Source organism: Emydura macquarii, unplaced genomic scaffold (assembly GCF_026122565.2).
Source record: "Emydura macquarii macquarii isolate MOO-44397 ecotype Brisbane River unplaced genomic scaffold, CSIRO-AGI_Emac_v2 contig_2422, whole genome shotgun sequence".
In the NCBI taxonomy this organism is placed as follows: domain Eukaryota; kingdom Metazoa; phylum Chordata; order Testudines; family Chelidae; genus Emydura; species Emydura macquarii.
The window spans coordinates 8,699,149-8,719,234 of NW_027132559.1; the positions used below are offsets into that span (position 1 = coordinate 8,699,149).

Sequence of the window (20,086 nt, forward strand, 5' to 3'; positions counted from 1 at the left end):
GTGTATATGTACAGATTATATAGAACAACAACACTAATACCATATAATGCATAATTCTGCTTATGTGCGAGGACACGGAGATACACTTGCCATGGGGACCGTATCTTTGAAATCTGTCCTAAATTTTTTTGTCTGTCAGCTGAAATGCTATCTGGCAGGAATAGGAATTTCTGACAAATAACTTCCATTTTCATTGAGTTAGGCAGAAAAGAGAAAACATGAGAAAATCCTTTGTCTCACATTCTCATTGAGGTGTTCTCAATAGCTGATGTGGCTGGATATTGGAAAGAGAAGATAACTGTTAGAAGGAACATATGGTACAATAAGTGTGAATAGAACTATTTTGAGAAAAGAATACTTCCATATTATGTACATAAGACATATTATGATTTCTAAGGTAAAAGAGATACTAGTTAATAGTAACTCAGTATTTGAAACCAAAGGAGCGTGTGTCAATCTGTGTGCAAAATAATTAATAGCTTAATTAATTAATTAATAGTTTGCCACAATTAAAATGAGAGGGTTGGGTTTATTATATTTTTAGGTAAGCCTACACATAAAATTGAAAAGGCTCTTATGAATAGCAAAATGTATTTACACCTCTGCTCTCCCAAAGCATCTATTTTAGTTTGAATGAAGCAGAAAAAGTTATTTTACTTTTTAAAATTTATGATTAATAAGGCTATCTAACTTGTAAGGTTTTTAGTTTAATTCTTTTATCCTTTTGTAATGTTAGAACTAATCTCAGACTGGGACAAAAATCAGAGATTAAAAGGCAAAGGAATGTTTTTGTCTAGATTTAACATAGAAACAGTATTTTTTAAATTAATCTATAAAGACTAGTGATATGTGCTGGAAAACAACAAAATGAGCTTTCCTCCTGATTGTAGCATTATCATCTGCAGCATCTGCAGGAATTGCTGTGTCACAAAGGAAGGTGCGACAGATCAGTGACCCTATTCAGCAGATTCTAATTCAGCTGCACAAAATAATCTACATCACTCAGGTATGCCACTTCAGAACCTTCCATCCTTTGTGTTTGCTTGCTGTTGCCAATATAATTGGACTATTAACAGTGTGGCTATTTTAGTTGCTATTCTTTAAAAACAACGGGACTTGACATTTTTACAGATGGCATGATTTAAAAAAAAAACACTTTATTTAAATAAAAACTAAGCTTGAATATTAGTATGTGGAAGATGGTAATAATTGAGTCATATTAAGAAATGCCACTGGCTCACCTCATTATAGTGGATTTTATACAGAAATTTATTTTAACAACGTTCTGTCATGCCAGTAATATGAGTATTGTACTTCAAATGACTTAATATAAAACACTGACACAGAGATTTCATAAAATGCTTTTATTCCTATAGTCATTTTTAACAGTTTCCTATTATTTCTAACACAGTACTTCAAATGCTGAATGCATTAGTTGTCTTAAATATTTTGAACTTAAATACAGTTTCTATTCTGACTTAATGCTAATTGAAGAAATTCAGCGTTTAATATTTCAAGAATGTAGAAGCTCTGATTTCGAACTGGTACTAAAGCAAAACTGTAACTAGTATAAATCTCTTAGATTGTACTCTCAAACTGCTAGTATAACAAATGATTTCAGTCTCCTGCACCAGGCTACAATTCAGTAGTAAAGGTCAAAATTACTCATTCTAAATAAATGCCATCTTACCCTCCAAAATTCACAGTTTATACTTGGCAATAAGTGCTTATCACCACTGAAATTTTCAGATTGCTGAGCAAAGTTGGTTCAATTTTCTTTTAAAATAGAACAGCCAAACTGAATGTATGTGTGTCTGACATAATAGGACTGGTTAACATATTTTACATCCTTGAAATTATTATATTTGTCATAAGTTAAAAATGCTGGAAGTAAATCCCCTGGGCCAAAGAAAAGAAACTTCTCTTTAATTTTTAAAAAAATGAACTGATTTAATTTAATGCCAGCTTGACAGTGTGGCAAGTCCTCTATCTGCTAAAGAAGAGATAAGGAGCAGTGCAATTTTCTCTACACTGCCCTATCAATGTGCCTTAGTTAGGTGTTGGAGGGCCCACCTGGGGAGATGAGCTGGAATTTCAGGCTTCATACCCATTAAACCCCAGGCTTCTCTTCTCAGGTGGCCCTCAGAAAATTAATGCCATTTGTGGTTATCATAGTATGGACACCTGATAACTGAGAATGGACAGCACCCACCAGGCTCACTTCACATAGTTCACTGAACAGATAGTAAAAGCTTTGATAGTGTTGCCTCTTTTCAACACAAGTAGCTAGTCAGAACTGTTTGGAGCCCTGGGGATATTCTAGTTGGAGGTAGAAGTTGACAATAGTCAAGAATTTCTTTGATGTAGTTTTGTTTATTTACAGAAAATGTATAAATGTCCTGTGTCTGTATACAGAAGGAACCAAATAGCAGGAAACAGCTTATTTTGCTCACAGGACCAAGAACACACTTTTCAGTCTGCACCCCTGACCCAAAAACCACTCCCCTGGTTTCTTCTAGAATCAGACACTATGCTTTCAGCTGTCTGTCTGTCTTTCTCAGTCTCCTATTTTTTATTTGTTCTGCCTTGCTGACACACCCACCCACCATGGCCACAATACCCAGTGGAACCCTCCCACCCACAAAGTGCTAGTTTCTGGCCAGACTCTGTTAGGCCTTGTTTTAGGTGTGCCCTCCTAAGTGTTTCTGATAGTTATGTGAAGTGAAGGGTACATTCACACCCAGTCTCAAAAAGCTTTGTAATCCAAGCACCCCCAGTATCCCTCAGCAATAAATAATACCTTCAATTTGGGCTAGATTTGAAATGGTGACCTGAAGATGAAAGGTTCCATTCCTCGTAACCAATTATTTTGAGCCTTCCAATCCTCCTCATTATTTGTTTATTTGTTTACAAATCCGAGGTAGAACAGACTTTAAATATGTAGCTGGCTTTTAAAAGGCTCTATTGCAGATCTCAGCTGACAACTAGAAGCTGAAGTTTACAAGGGAAAGTCCTTATTGCTGATTCTTGGCTGCCAGCAGCCTTTCCAATCTAGTTTCCATGGAAACAGATTTTGGTCTGATCTCCAAAAAATAATGTAAGAGCAAGTTTAAAAAAAAAAACGTTATGTAAAACCTTGGCCTTATTTTCACTGATCTAACATCTGATTTCATGGAAACAGAATCTGGAATCAGACATCACCAGCTGAGACAACTCTGGTTATTTTCAGTTGCAGCTAACTGTTCCCTAAACTTCTGTACCTCATAATGCCCCCAACATGTGCAGGTATCTGGTATTAATTCACACAGTATCATGTGCTTCTGCTTACCTATAGGATTAGGAATAATCATCGTCTGACTGGCTGAAAGTTCTTAAGGGCTTACAACTCAACATATGATAGACATTATCTATGTGAAAAGAAAGCAACACGTGTCAGGATGTAACTGGTTCTCTCTTCGAGTGATTGCTCATATGCATTCCAATATAGGTGAGTGCGCGCCCCGTGCACGAGCCTCCGGAAGCTTTTCTGCCCCTAGCAAGCCCCTGCGGGTCGGCTCCTGCGCCCCCTGGAGTGCCGCGCTGATGTCGCGGTATATAGGGACCCTGCCGACCCCGTGGCCTCCAGTTCCTTCTTTCCGCCCGTGATGGTCTTTTGGAACGCTGCCCCTTGCTTTACCGCAAGTAGCAATCTCCTACTACCTGTTCTAGTTTTATAGTTATTGTTAGTTAGTTAGTTGTTTAACTTTAATAGTTTAAAAAAAAAAAAAAAAAGTTTTTTCGTAGTTTAACGTAGTCAGTTAGCCCTTACGGGCTCCCGGCGCCATGCCGGGCACTTCGGGGTTCAAAGCCTGCGCTGAGTGCTCTAAGGCTTTCCCGATCAGCGACCCGCACGATCGCTGTCTTCGCTGCCTGGGTGAACTTCACAGGAAGGACAAATGCCGCATCTGCAAGTCCTTCAAGCCCAGGACTCAGAAGGAGCGGGATGCCCGCCTGCGGACGATCCTAATGGAGTCGGTGCTTCGTCCAGTCTCCGAGCCCTCGGGGTCTCTGTCGGCACCGAGCATCTCATCGGCGCACAGCGCGCCCCCGGCAGCGGCACCGGCGCACAAGGTGCCGAAGAAAAAGAAGCGGCTGGAGACTGTGTCTATGGACTCCCTCCTGCGACCGGTACAGCAGGGGGTACAACAAGAGCCGACACAGGCGTCTCCACGCAGGGAGCCTCCCCCGACCCCGGGGGGTGGGGGACCTCTCCTGCAAGGGCCGTCGACGCCGGAGGGGTTTGTAGTGGCACGGGCTCTCATGGCCATGCCGACGCCTCCATCCCCCCCTCGGCCGAGGGAGTCAGGGTTGGCGTCTCGGGGTAGATCCATGCTGGGTTACCCCGGTGGGCAGCGGAGACAGGAACCATCGTCTCCCCCCAGACGGTCGAGGACGGGGGAAGCGGGAACTCCCCCTCCTCGCTCCGACCTTAGGTCGTCGAGCACCTCGGTACCGCAGCAACGGGAGCGGTCTAGAGGTTCCGAGAGCAGCCGCTCTCCATCGGCCACCAGATCCTCGGTGTCCCACCACTGTCTGGACAGCCAGCCGGCACCGAGAGACGCTGACCATCCTCGCACTTCGGTGCGCAGCTCTCGGCACCGGTCTCCAGGCAAGGACTCTCGGCACCGACCCGGCTCGCCTGCGGAGCCGAGACGCGTAGAATATCCACGCGGGCGCCGCTCTCGCTCCTCGGTGCACAGCTCCCGGCACCGAACTCCCTCGCCCAGAGATGACCGGCACCGATCCCGCTCTCGGCACCGGTCGGACTCTCGGCACCGAGCTCCATGGCGCCGCTCCGGCTTGCGGCACCGCTCCGGCTCGCGGCACCGCTCCGGCTCTTGGCACCGATCAAGATCCCCGGTCCGGGCCCGCGCGCATTCCCGGGACAGTCACCGCTCCCGATCCACTGGTAGCCGTCGGGGTCCCGCTGATCCGGAGCCTTACCACCGCTCACCGTCAGCGAGGGGCCCCAGACTCAGCCCGAGGTGGTCCCCGGCACCGCATGCTTCGGCACGCAGGGACTCTCCGGGGCACCGGAGAAGACACAGCCGCGGGAGAGACCGCTCCAGGTCGCCGGTAGCTGACCGCCGCAGAGCCAGGAGGTCCCGGGGGAACTCGTCTAGCTCCAGCCGTTCCCCCCTCGCCGTCATCGTAAATACCGCCGCAGCCGCTCCCGCTCCTCCAGGAGCAGATCACTGCCAGATCGTGGCAAGGACAAGGGGAAGCGCCCGAAATCGCGCAGCCCGGCACCTTGCGGGCCTGCAACGTCCACGGCACCGGGACCGGTGCCGGCGTGGATGCAGGGGCCCTGGCAATGGCCCTACTGGGGGCCATGGCCTCAACAACCGACCCAGGGCACGGCGTCGGTTCCCTCAGTGGCGGCGTCGGTTCCCACCTTCTAGTCAGGACAGACCGGACTCCTCGGACGAGGGATCTGACCCTCTGGAGGGTCCTTCTACGGGTCCCCTTCACCAGTCCTCCTCCTCCTCTCCTCCGGACACTACCTCTAGGGACCAGAGGACTCCCCTTCCTGACTTCAAGACCCATCAGGAACTCCTCAAAAGGTTGGCTGATAACCTTCAGCTTGACCTGAAAGAGCTTTCGGAGGAAGAGGATCCTCTCTTCGGGACCTCGAGCTCAGCAGACCCCTCCCGCATCGCGCTCCCCGTCCATGACAGGGTGTTAAAGGTGGTCAAGCCCCTGTGGGAGATTCCAGCATCAGTGTCTGCCACCTCTAAGACGGCGGAGCGCAAATATTACGTTCCTTCGCAAGGGTTCGAATACCTCTACAACCACCATCCCCCTGGGTCGTTGGTTGTAGATGCTGTCAATCAACGGGACAGACAAGGGGCCCAGTCGAGTACTCCAAAGAATAAGGAAAACAAAAAACTTGACTTATTTGGGAGAAAAATTTATTCGACTGCGGCATTACAGCTACGCATCGCGAATCACCAAGCGCTCCTGGGCAGGTATAATCTGAACCTGTGGGCTTCCCTCCAAAGGTTCCTCCGCGCATTACCATCAGACATGGCGGAGGACTATAACACCATCCTGCAGGAGGGAGCGACAGTCGCGGGAGCAGCCCTCCAATCCTCGAGCGATGCCACCGACGCGGCAGGAAGGGCCATGGCATCGGGCATTGTGATGCGCCGGTCGGCGTGGCTGCAATCTTCTGGCCTGTCGTTGGAGGTGCAACAGGCCATCCAAGATCTGCCCTTTGATGGCGTTGGCCTGTTTTCGGACAGAACAGACAGTAAATTACACGCCCTTAAGGATTCTCGGGCCACCCTTAAATCATTAGGCCTCTACGTGCCACAGGCCACAAGGCGCCAGGGCAGACAGCGACCCCAACGGCAGCAGCAACAACAGCCTGCCTCTAGACTGCCTCCCCGACCCCCTCCACCTAGGCGAGGTCGAGACCGTTTTAGGCAGTCAAACCGCCGAGACCGCCAAGGCCCTGCAGGGGGCTCCTAGCAGGGCCAGCAAAAGAACAACAAGCGGTCCTTTTGACGGGACGCTCGAGGGCAGCTCCTTAACACTCTCCATCCCACTGGATTCCACTCTACCCTTTACGGACAGACTGCATCCCTTCCTCCGAGAGTGGCAGGGGATAACCTCGGACCGTTGGGTGCTCAGCGTAGTGAGACGAGGCTATGCTCTCCAACTCTCGGCATTCCCACCGGACTCTCCCCCTACCCCGTCCCTCTTCAGGGACCCATCTCACGAGCTACTTCTCGTCCAAGAGGTTCACTCTCTTCTCCGCCTCGGGGCGGTAGAGGAGGTTCCTCCCTCGGAGAGGGGCAGGGGGTTCTATTCCCGTTATTTCCTTATCCCCAAGGCAAAGGGAGGCCTCAGGCCTATTTTAGACCTTCGTCGTCTGAACAGATTTATCAGACGCCTCAAGTTTCGCATGCTCTCCCTAGCCTCCATCATACCCACTCTGGATCCAGGGGATTGGTATGCTGCCCTCGATTTAAAGGACGCCTACTTCCATATTTCCATCCTCCCTGGGCACAGACGTTTTCTTCGTTTTATGGTAGCGGGTGTCCACTACCAGTTTTCGGCCCTACCTTTTGGCCTCTCCTCAGCACCCAGGGTTTTCACAAAGTGCATGGCGGTGGTAGCTGCCCACCTCCGGCGCAGAGGCATCCAGATCTTCCCCTACCTCGATGATTGGTTAATACGGGGAAGATCCAGGGTTCACGTACAGAACAGTCTAGCCCTGACCTGCGCAACGTGCACCAGGCTGGGCCTGCTCATCAACGAGCAGAAGTCCACACTCACCCCAGTGCAGCGGATAGACTTCATCGGGGCCACCCTAGATGCAGTCCAAGCCAGGGCTTTCCTCCCCCTGACCCGATTCCAGACCATGACCGCCATCATTCAGGAGTTATTCAGATTTCCCACGACGACAGCCAGGCGCTGCCTTCAGCTGTTGGGTCACATGGCGGCATGTACATATGTGGTGAGACTAGCTCGCCTCAAACTCAGGCCCCTCCAAGGTTGGCTGACTTTGGTGTACACCCCATCCAGACATTCACTCTCCAAGGTGGTCACCATCCCAGCCCAGGTCCTAACATCCCTCAACTGGTGGACAGACCCGAGGGAGGTACTTCGGGGGGTTCCCTTTGCAGAATTAACCCCATCTGTGACGTTGATAACGGACGCTTCCGATGTGGGCTGGGGAGCCCACATGAGCCGCGACCTCAGCACGCAGGGTCTATGGTCGCCACACAAGCTGCACCTTCACATCAATGTCAGGGAGCTACGTGCAGTTCGTCTCGCCTGCAAGGTCTTCCTCAGGTTCCTAACGGGCAGAATAGTGCATGTCCTCACGGACAATACAGCAGCCATGTTTTATATAAACAGGCAAGGGGGGCACGCTCCTCCACTCTGTGCCAGGAAGCCATACAGCTATGGGACCTTGCGGTGAGGCACGATTTTCACCTCTCTGCCTCTCACCTCCCCGGGGTCAGGAACGACGAGGCGGACCGCCTCAGCAGGTCGTTCTTACCCCGCCACGACTGGTCACTCCACAAGGAGGTGGTGTCTTTTCTCTTCCACAAGTGGGGCACTCCCCAACTGGACCTGTTCGCCTCTGCGTGGAACAAGAAGTGCCAGAGGTTCTGCTCACTCCGGGGACGAGAGCAGGGCTCCCTCTCGGACGCCATTCTAATAGACTGGACGGGGCCCCTGATGTATGCGTTTCCCCCCGTCCCATTACTCCCCAGAGTGCTCCTAAAAATCAAGAGGGACAAAGCGAATGTTATTCTCATTGCACCAGCCTGGCCCCGGCAACACTGGTTCAGTATGCTACTGGACATGTCCATTGCCGAGCCGATACTGCTCCCGACACGATACGACCTCCTCTCGCAGGACCGGGGCCGTCTTCTACACCCGGACCTGGACTCTCTCCACTTGACGGCATGGAGGCTCTGTGGTTGACTGAGGGGGAGAGAGCCTGCTCAACACAAGTACAGCAGGTTCTCCTAGGGAGCAGGAAGCCTTCCACTCAGGTGCTGTATAAGGCTAAGTGGAAGCGCTTTACCTTTTGGGCAGAGTCCCGGGGGATCTTACCTAGCTCATCGCCTATACAGGCAATCCTAGAGTACCTCCTACACTTAAAGATGCAGGACCTCGCGCTTGCCTCCCTGAGGGTACACCTGGCGGCCATCTCGGCCTTCCACCGGCCGATGGAAGGGAGGTCTATCTTCTCTCATCCTATGTCCTGTAGATTCCTGAAGGGGATAGAGAGATTATATCCGCAGGTTCGTGACCCGGTACCTCTCTGGGACCTGAACTTGGTTCTCTCCATGTTAACGGGACACCCATTTGAGCCCATGGCTACATGCCCTTTGCTAGTCCTGTCCTGGAAGGTAGCCTTCCTAGTAGCCATTACTTCGGCCAGACGGGTCTCCGAGTTGAGAGCTTTGACCTCGGAGCCCCCTTATACTGTCTTCTATAAAGACAAAGTGAGGCTGAGACCCCACCCAGCATTCTTACCCAAGGTGGTGTCTCAGTTTCACTGTAACCAAGACATTTTCCTCCCCGTGTTCTTTCCCAAACCGCACGGATCGGAGGCAGAGCAGAGATGGCACTCCCTAGATGTCAGGAGGGCTCTGGCCTTTTACATCGATCGTACAAGGCCATTCAGAAGGACAACCCAACTGTTCGTCACGGTTGCTGAGAGAATGAAAGGCTTACTTGTCTCTTCTCAACGCATCTCTGCATGGATTACCGCCTGTATCCGCACCTGTTACGATCAGGCAAAGGTGCCGCTTCCCAGTACAGTGACGGCACACTCGACCAGAGCCCAGGCCTCATCAGCGGCCTTCCTGGAGCGGGTGCCCCTGACGGACATTTGCAGGGCAGCGACCTGGTCATCTGTCCATACCTTCTCATCCCATTACACCATCGTACAACAGGCAAGAGACGACGCGGCTGTAGGCAGAGCCGTCCTAAGAAGGGCTACTCGACAGTGACTCCTACCCGCCTCCATGGTATGGCTACATAATCACCTATATTGGAATGCATATGAGCAATCACTCGAAGAGAGAAAACAAGGTTACTTACCAGTAACTGTTGTTCTTCGAGATGTGTTGCTCATATCCATTCCAAACCCACCCTCCGTCCCCGCTGTCGGAGTCGGCAGAAAGAAGGGACTGGAGGCCACGGGGTCGGCAGGGTCCCTATATACCGCGACATGAGCGCGGCACTCCAGGGGGCGCAGGAGCCGACCCGCAGGGGGTTGCTAGGGGCAGAAAAGCTTCCGGAGGCTCGTGCACGGGGCGCGCACTCACCTATATTGGAATGGATATGAGCAACACATCTCGAAGAACAACAGTTATTGGTAAGTAACCTAGTTTTCTGATGAAGCCCTTTACACTCAGAATCAGATCCTGATCTCAATTTTGCCTGTGTAAATCAGGAGTAACTCCATTAAAGACAGTATAGTTGTTCTGGATTTATACCAGTGGAACAACCACAGTTATTCCCAGCAAAAAAACAAAACCAAAAAAACCCAAGAAGACTTTATAGCTAGATATCGGTGGACGTTCTGAGTAATGGTTAAAGCTTTCATGTGTCAAAAAGTTTCCATTTAGTTATAAATGGCATTTGTTCATATATAAAGGTATAAAGTGTAACATGGGTTGAATCACGTCTGTGACATATAATCCTGGTCCAGACACTTTGAATACAAGGCTCTTGGTTCTCCACTGAGTTATACCCTGTGCAGCTGTTTAGACCAGTGCACAGTGATTGTGTCAAGTGCTACCAAATCAGAAAGGTAGTTTTACACCCTGTGCACAGGGGTCGATGATTATGCAAAGTATCAGGGAGTGGAGAATCAAGCTCAATGTGCAATGTGTGTTATAGGATGACTATATCCTTCACATTGGAATGATGACAGATATAAATCAAAAGAACTGTCTTGACAATAGGGCCTGACTAACCATTGGGACTTTACATTTATTCCTAGAGCAGAAAGGTGATTTAAAAATTCAAACACCAAAAGATTTCATCCTTCATAAAGAAGAGAATTCAGAGGATCCTCCTATAAGAGAACTGTTTACAACTACTGAAATATGCTGCATGTTTGTTTGTTAAACAGAGAAAAAGAGAGAAATGCACAAGAACATAGAAGGAAATTTTTCCTGTATTGATATATAGTCAAAAGTTTTCTGGGTGCTTTACAGACAAGTAAAATGTAACGTTTCTGTCCTGGAAAGCTTATAATAGAAGGGCCAGTTTCTGCCACACTTTGTCATATCGAGTAGTACATAAGAGCCTTAAGCAAAGTCCATTGAAATCAAGGGGAAGATTCCCATTCACTTTATTTTGCATTTCATCAAGCTCTTATCCTCATATATAGTTCCATGGATTTCAATCCAGGTAATTCAAGATAACCAACACAAAATCCAGCCCAAGCCTTCTTGTCAGGATCTGTGCTTCCTAGGATTCCTCCCTTAAAACTGCCTAATCCCAGATGCTAGATTACTTTGACCAATGGGGCCAATCCTATCCTCCCATATTCAGGATCAATATTACAAGCTACACCTGTCACAGTGAGCTGGGCCCAGTTACCATCACTTGAGGTTCCAACACCTTCTAACAGGGTGGGTGAACAAAAGAACACTATTACAATAGGCCATCTTTTCAGATTCTGTACGGTTGTTTATTGGTTGTTTATTAAATATCAGTGTTTATATATACAGTTTTCAGAAATGTCGCTGTAGAAAATGTAGTCTGTATAAGGAGTCAAAATTGAACTGTGATAATAGCTGTTTCTCTATCCCACACAGCTCCCTCCAGCTTTGCATTGCAACTTGAAAAGAAGAGTTATTGAGAGATTCAAGAAATCTCTCTTCAGCCAACAGAGCAATCCTTGTAACTTGAAACTGGAAGTTAAAAAGGTACAATATTGTGAGACTTATCATCCATTATGGTCTTCATCTCTTCTATTTCATTATGCCATATGAATTAATCCAGGGGAGGAGAGGAGAGGAGCTTTATAAAGGTTAATTATGATGCTTTGAATTGTGAATATGTTCTTCATATTCATCTTCTGTTTTATTCATGAAAAATAAGTATCTGATTCAGTAAACATACACCAAAAACTTGAGATATTAATCATTTTTCAAATAATTAAATCTTTGTCATTATCCCCACACTTTGGTTCCAGTGAACTATGTTTAGTTAGCATCACTAAAACTTTGATTAATTGAAGTTGTTTCCAGTTTTTATGGAAAATGTTTAGGCAAATGCGTTAGCAGTCCTTTAGTTGGTAAGTCTGAAGGTCTCCTAGATAAGCAGTGATACAGAATGGTTTAGGTGTTATCTTTGATCAGTGCCACACACATTGAAAATGGAAAAAGCCAGCCAGCTGCTAATAAACAAAACATAAAATCCATCTCATCAGAGATCAGAGAACTTGTTTTTCCTTTCATGGATCAGATCAGGATAGTAGCAGGGAGGGATTTAAAATAAAACTGCAGGAGATCAAAACAGTCACATAGAAGTTTTCAGAAATGTATTCTCATATCTTTTTTTTATAAATATGAAATAGAAACTTTTTCCAGTTCCAGGCGTAATGCTTAAAGGAAAATTAATGCTTGTCTCATTTTTTTAAAATGCAGATGCTTAACCTGATCAATAGTCTCAACAATAGGTCTCTGTTACCATAAATATAAATATTATATTATTAAATATTTACCAAAAATATTTCACAATACAAAACAAACAGGGTTGCATTTTTTTAATCATTTAATCTTCTCGTTTCTTGTCCTAGAATCAAATTGCAACTGTTTGTGTTTAAACTGAAAAAAAGCTAACTTTTTGTGTTAAAGGCTAATAGTGCTGGATTATGTTAACTCCTGTTACATTATCATTAGCCTGCCAACATTTTTGGTATTTTGGAGCATATTTCTACTGAAAGCATGAACTCTTGGAAATCACTGAAACTACACAGTGCTCTTTGAAGCCAGATTATTCTGACTGATTGTTGAATAGTCTGTCAGCAATAATTCAATGTCATCACTTTAAAATTACTGCAGACTTGCAAGCATTAAAGGATATTTTTTCCTGGTCAAATATAGATTCAACTTTTATGATTCTGGGCCACATGCATGATAGTCTTTCTGTGGAGAGAGAGTATTTGGAAGACTGAATTCAGTTATGAACATCTCCAGCCCAGAAAAATGTAGTCAGGTTGGAAGCAGTTAATAGAACAATGAAAAACTTTCAGAATTGATTGACAAGGAAGAAGTAAAAGCTAAATATTTGAAAGTCAGTGGGAGTTAAGCGGCTAACTTCAGAATCTCAGTGAAGGACCACCAACATGAAGGGTAGTTCATAGTATAACTAGGAGTTAATGGGATGAAATTAAGTAGAGAAAAGTTTAGGATGAACCCTGAAGACCCTTCTGGACAATGAGATCTGTTATATTGTACAATGATTTTCAGTAGGAAATAGTGTAAGGCCTATCGCCTGAAACATTTAAAATTACAGTGAACAGGTCACTAGGTTGGAATACCATTTAGAAAGATTCCTGTGTTGCCAGAAGTAGGGATGGAGTAAAGGACCTCCCATGATAGGTTTTGTTTGTTTCTAACCACTGTGATTCTATAGCATTAAAAGCTGGTGAAGAGAAGAATGTTGATTATGCGGGAGATACTGTAGAGTACGGGAACAGATATTTCTTTCTTATTTATCTATAAAAACGACACTGTCATGTCAAAATCATAATGGATCCTACATCTTTACAAAGACATCCAAAAATGGCTTGATTTTCAGTTTTCATATGTTCAGAGCAGTCAGTTGAAATCAAAAGTGATGAGATCCCACTGATTGAAAATCAGGCCACTTAAATATGAATTTAGGAACCTAACTTTAGGTATCCAGCTTTGAAAATTTCAAACTATTGACTGTTTCTCCCCTAGTTTTGAGAAAACACATTTTTTCCTTTTTGTTTTCATACAAATTTGCACTTTGATATTTCTTTGACATGTACCACAGAGTCGTGAGGTTTATACTGCGGTTTGGCTACCTTCAGTGTCTAATAAATACCTCTGGAGGGAAGACAGTATAGCATTCACGATTGATTTGACCAGTTCTTTATACATTTTAAATGTATTGAAAGCCCTTTTCTCCACTGACTCTGGATTTTAGGAGAGTGAAAAACTACTTATATTCTGTGATGGAAGTTTTTGGGTTTTTTAAAAAAAATGTAGTTTTCATGTGGTTTTTGCTTTTTTCCAGCTGCTCCAGGGTTCGCCTGAACTGATTGAGCCCAACTTTTTTACAGCAGATTGCCATTTATTACTTCACTCCTCAGGGGGGAATATGTTGGCCCCGGATGATAGAACAGGTAAAGAAAGCAAACTAAGACACATAATCTGAAATACACTTTTCAAGTCGGGAATATAGTATTGAGATTAGAAGTTTTCCAGTAAAAGAAATTAACTTTTTTGTGGTCCGTTACTGTCTTTACTGACAATTAAGTTGTATTTGCTGAACTGATTTAAAATACAGTTTAAAAAAAGTCATGCTAACACCTTTGCAGTATGGTTTGCTACTGTGAATCAGATCTAACCATCTAAAAGAATATATGCTTGAGTTTGCAGGAGGAGAAGCAATTTTTCAAAGGCACAAATTGTAATTACGTGCCTAACTGCCATTGAAAGTCAGTGGGAATTTGGTGCCTATTACTTGTGTTTTTGAAAATCTCCCACTTAGGCCTCAAGCAAAGCCATGTTTAAACACTGTGCTAGATAGAAAGAGCTCTTCTTATACCATGTTTTAAAGTGGTTATGCTAAAATGATTTAATTGCCTTTCTGGATGGGGACTTAAAGAGTTGGAGAGGAAACAGTAAAACATAGTTCATCTGCTACAGCATTGTCCATACAAGGGCTTGTAACTTTTCATACATAGTTATCATTTCAAATATGGTTTGCACCTAAGTTGAACACTCTTTTAAACAGTGTGCTCCATCCTCAGCAACACCCAATAAATACTGAGAACAGCTAAGATGGGGAAACAAAAAGGAGCCACTTGTGATTCCCCAATTTTTATGCATTTCTTTGAGTTTATGCAGTGTTCTTCCAGATTAAAAAGAAAAAAAATCATTTTTTAATCAGACATGACCATTTTTACAATATGATCACATCACCTATATGGCTGGGAAGGGCTGCAAGCACTTTGGAGAACATCATCAGAATTCAAAATGATCTTGAAAAACTGGAGAATTGCTCTGAAATCAACAAGATTAAATTCAATAAAGATAAGTGTAAAGTACTACACTTAGGAAGGAAAAAATCAAATGCACAACTACAAAATGAGTAATAACTGGCTAGACAGTGGTGCCACTAAAAAGGACCTGGGGTTACTGTGGATGACAAATTGAATATGAGTCAACAAAGTAATGCAGTTAAAAAAAAGGCTAATACTCTGGGATATATTAACAGGAATGTAGTGTATAATACATCGGAAGTAACTGTCCTGCTCTACTCAGCACTAGTGAGGCCTCAGCTGGAGTACTGTGTCCAATTCTGGATCCTTTAGGAAGGATGTGGACAAATTGGAGAGAGTCCAGAAGAGAGCAACAAAAATGATGAAAGGTTTAGAAAACCTCACCTATGAGAAAAGGTTAAAAAAAATGGGTATATTTAGTTTTGGGCCAAAAGACTGAGGGGGGGACCTGATAACAGTCTTCAGATATATTCAGGGCTGTTATAAAGAGGATGGTAATCAATTGTTCTCCTTGTCCACTGCAGGTAGGACAATAGGTAAATAGGCTTAATCTGCATCAAGGGAGATTTGGATTAGTTATTAGGAAAAGCTTTCTAACTGGAAGGATAGCTAAGCTCCGGAATAGGCTTTCAAGGGAGGTTATGGAATCCCCATCATTGGAGGTTTTTAAGAACAGGTTGGATAAACGCCTGTAATGATGATCTAGGTTTACTTGGTCCAACTTCGGAGTAAGGGGCTGGCCTGATGACTTGTCAAAGACCCTTCCAGCCCTACATTTCTATAATTCTCTGGTCACAATTACATACCAATGTCTAAAAGATCACATCATACTGTAAGGATTTCCTCCTCCCACCTGTTTATATGACCACTGTGGTCACTGCAGAAAAGAGATGAAGATCAAGGTTAGCCATTTCTCTTGTTAACAAACTGTTCTGTTATCATTCTGGCTGTGCTGTGATTGCTAAGAAACTCGGATGAGGCATATGTAAGCCATAAATTCAATGATTTAATATTGCCTGATATTTACGTATAGGCTTTCGTGGCAGTTTTGACATGGAGGAAGGCGTGACATATGAACAGATGCAGGTCAGCTCTTCACATTCTTTATGAACAATTTTGTTTTCTTATTTTTAACCAAGATGTACATTTTTACTAAACTGAATTTCTTTTAATCTGTAGTCTGTGATTGAAGAAGTGTTGGAGGAAAGTGGATATTACAATTTCACTTCTAACAGGTGAGTTTCAAAGTTCAGTTTCAGAAAGAAAAGTTAAATTATGATGTATTAGGCAAATGATACATCTATTACCTAATTGTAGATTTCTCGTTCAGTTTTAATGTTAACATAATTTTATGGCATATAGGCATGGACTGGATAGAACTGATTTAGGACACTTTAGCCAGTCTTTTAGATTGGCCACAGCTGCTGTATTCTTCACTCTCAGAGAAGAATGGGGCATGTTTGGTAGCAATTTCCTCATTTTTTTCCATGGAAAAACTCACTTGAAACAAACAGCACCTTTATCTCAATCACTTTAATGGGAGGGTTTTTTTTGTCATAATACCCTACTGCTCCGAGACTGAAACTAGCATAGTCAGTATAATGTTTGGATGCAATACAAAAAAGAAGAACTGTAGATGCTAACACAAAAGAGCAGGGGGAAGTGAAATAAGGATTTGTTTGAAACCAGGCAAATGCTTCGCAACTGCAGGCAATAGTCTCTCTCTCTCACACATACACAGTTGTTACATAAAGAGGATTATTGGTGGAGATACTACATGGAAAATAGAATAACACAATAACAGAAACCTGGTATTTCTAATTCTGTTTGTCTGTCCAGTCCTAAAACACCTTCAGCAGACTTTTAATAATTCATGTTATCCCTATTGAAGAAGTGGTTCATTTTTGCTTCTTTCCTAGGTCTTCTCCTGCAGTCTGCTACTCTTATTGCCAATGACCAACATTTTCAAACCGGGGAACCTAAAATTAAGCTCTTAAATGCAGTTAGGGGCTTTAAATAAAAATGGCCTGATTTTCAGAGGTGAGAAGCATCTGCAGCTCCTGATGCTTCCATGGTATTTGCATAGATCTAACAAGTCTATTATATAAATGTACCGCAGTTTTATAAGCATTTACATCATGCATACTGACTGGCACAAAACATCGTACAAAAACTAAATATAGCTAGGCAGGTGTTCAGTGCATGTGGGCAGGAGTCTTTTACACACAAGAATAAAAATAATCTGTTTATTAGTGGAACCTATACAGCATTGCTGTAAAGCATGTATGTATGTCAGCCTGTAGCATTGGAATTGGGCATTAATGCATATTACACTGTCAGCACTAAAATTATTCATATTCTCAGTCTTCTAATTCCAATATCTATTTCTCAGTTCTGGTCCCATGAGTGTGGTCAATTCCCTAGTGTGCCATTGTTCTTTGGTATCTACATTTTAAAATGTTTTTCTAGAAATCTCATATTATGAGAGAGATTGTGTCCTTTCCTTCACAGCTATGCAGGGGAACAATGGGGTGTAAACCACAGTCTTACTTCCATGTGCTGTCTGCTCGTGCCATGGGTCAGAGCACCAAAGGAAGAACAACCACAGCTGGGTCATTGCATCCCTCTATTCATGTGGGCAGGAAGTGGTCTGGGAATGCATTGAGTCTTGGCTCCGCGTTCTCCACACATGCAGGGGGACAGCTGTCCTACGGCATGTCCTCCTGGAGCAGTGGGCACCTGGAATTCAGATTGACTCTCTGAGTCAGACTCTGCTTCCCGGTCTGGTTCTAGGGCAGCATTTGGGAAAGCCGCAAATGACCCCTCTAGTTAAATACATTTTTGGGAGGGTGTGGAGTGGGACCCTGCACACTCACTTGTTTGAAGTGTATTATATGAAGTTTAACTATTTCTTACTCTGTGTATTTAGACAGTACACATGGTTAGATTTTGAAACGTCACTGCCTACAGTGCATTCTTTTGTTGTTATACCATGAGTTACTTTTCAACATACATCCTAGTATCTGCATAGTCTTGCATAGTTACGTTTGGCTCCCTTGCCACTATAACCCCATTTTTTCCCCAGATCCCTTCACCATTACCAAGTAGCCCACATATTTCTCCCTGTCTTTCAGAAAATGCATTTACCTATAAAATCTCCCATCTGCATCTCCTGACAAATGAGCACATTTTCTAAAATATGCTTTGCTCAGTGCTATTTTTAGCCCCTGGAATCCTGCACATTTTTTGCTCCACACTCACTGTCTTGGTAGCAAAATAGTCCAATTTTGATAGCTGTCCAGTACAGGATGATTCATGTAGCAGACATACAACATTAGGTTTTACCTCTAAATCTCCAAATGGTTCCAGCTGGCTGAAAGGACAAATCACCCTCCTTAAACTGCAATTCATGCTGCTTGTCTGTGTCCACCATTATTTGGCTTTTTTGCACTAACCATAAATGGGATCGCAGACCTCACAGCAGCATCCCTTCAGCCTTGCCTTGCCTAAGGAGTCCTTGATTTCTTCCTACTTCTAAATACACGATGGACTGTCTCAGGAATGACTACAACTTTTCCAACAGAAACCCAGCATATTATGTGACTCCTTGCAATCCTCAATTATCTCCTTTTCTTAGGAAATAGCTCATAAATAATAAGGCACTGAAAAAAGTTTTTAGTCATAGAATAGTGGCAGGAGTCTGTGCGCATTTTTCTTCTAGCAATCTGCTGAACCTCCCTTCTCTTTTTAACTCTCCTGGCTGTTTAAAATGCTTTCTTCTAGATCCAGCTCTGGAGTTTCTAAAGTGAGCAGAAGTGTTGCAGGGGCAGAAGGGCTTATGGCAGTTAAAGCCATTGCTTGGGAGGAAATGGATTGCTCAGGGACTGTGAGCTTTTATCCATGGAATATTGAATCTGGAGTGCTTGGGCTGGTGCGCTGAGTTTACTTCATCTTGCCAGTGGTGCAGCACAGATGCCTATCATGTTGCCAGCTCTCATCACAAGTCTGGCAATATTTGGTGTTTTCTTATAAAGTCCTAGTTCTTGGAGATGAGGGACTATGTGAGAACTGCAGCTTTTCTCCCTCTCTTTTAATATAAGTTTCCAGCCTTCATTGTTCAGGAAAAAAGCCTGAAAACATGAAGCCTAGAGGCTAAAAAGAAGAGGCAAGTCAAAGGACTGCCAAATTTAATCTCATGATTTGTAAACCAATCTCTTAATTTCTGGGAGCCTGGCTGATGATATATGGACACTGGGAGTTGACAGTACTGGTTACATAGGGGTCAGAAAGCCACAAGTTGAACCACAAGTTTTGGGACAGAGAACTCCAGAGCTTGCTGACCCTTTTCCTGCAAAGAGCTGGGGCATACCTTCTTTTTCTATAGGTATGTCTGCACAGCAGCTTTAATGGACTGAAAATAGCCATGTAAAAATAGCCACAGCGGCATGGATGGCAGCTGGGATTAGTGACTTGCGTACCTCCACCCGGGGGTGTTGGGCAAGTTTGGACTTGGATGGCTAGCCCAAGCTGCCACCTGTACTGCGGTGGCCACTCTGCTGATTTTATGCTGGCTCAAGCAGAGCTAGTGCATGTCTGTCTACCCATGCTGGGAAGCACACTTCCCGCTGCTGTGTAGACATATCCTGTATTTCATAGCAAATGCTAAATCAACCGTTTGACTGCATACAGGACCCCAGTTCTTCCAGGAACACATTTCTTCTGGAAAATCCTTTTCTTTTGTATATGAAGCTTTTTTCCATTTTATTTATATTTGCTGCTCCTTAGCACCTCTGCCCTAAACTTCTGCCCGCTAGAAGCTGGGACTGGATGACAGGGGGTAGATCACTCAATGAAGTGCCCTGTTCTGTCCATTCCCTCTGGAGCATCTGGGACTGGCCACTGTCAGAAGACAGGCTACTGGGCTAAATGGACTATTGGTCTGACCCAGTATGGCCATTCTCATGCTCTTATGCTCCCCACTATATGTCCCCCCCCTCCATCCCCACGTCTGTAATAAAAATGATGGTGTCACTCACTGTTACATAGGGAAATGAAAGAAAAAAAAAGATATTTAAAGTTATAAACCGTGTGGAGTGCTGATAAATGATTCCAACAACTTGATTGGCTGATGTGTAGGGCATTAATTCTTTAGAAACTGAGGAGCTGAACCCCATAAGAAAAATGTCCATACACTTTTTTCATTATAGTAATTTTTTTTCCTGTTTTCATTATAATAGTAATTACAGCCTCAATGCAGGCCATTTCATGAGGATTAATGACCAGCTGAGAATAATGACC

General features: G+C 44.4%; 1 protein-coding gene across 4 annotated transcripts in view; it reads left to right on the plus strand.

Moving 5' to 3' along the window:
• NEK10 (NIMA related kinase 10) overlaps nt 1–20,086 on the plus strand; it is a 163,276-nt gene that overhangs the window by 137,568 nt on the left and 5,622 nt on the right. For 3 of the 4 annotated variants that reach the window (XM_067561623.1, XM_067561620.1, XM_067561621.1), the window contains 5 exons: nt 906–1,006; nt 11,343–11,453; nt 13,798–13,906; nt 15,822–15,874; nt 15,968–16,023. In XM_067561623.1, the coding sequence (XP_067417724.1) occupies nt 906–1,006; nt 11,343–11,453; nt 13,798–13,906; nt 15,822–15,874; nt 15,968–16,023 (430 nt within the window). Of the gene's footprint in view, nt 1–890; nt 1,007–11,342; nt 11,454–13,797; nt 13,907–15,821; nt 15,875–15,967; nt 16,028–20,086 lie in introns of those variants that run through there. The other variant, XM_067561622.1, reaches the window with a different exon arrangement.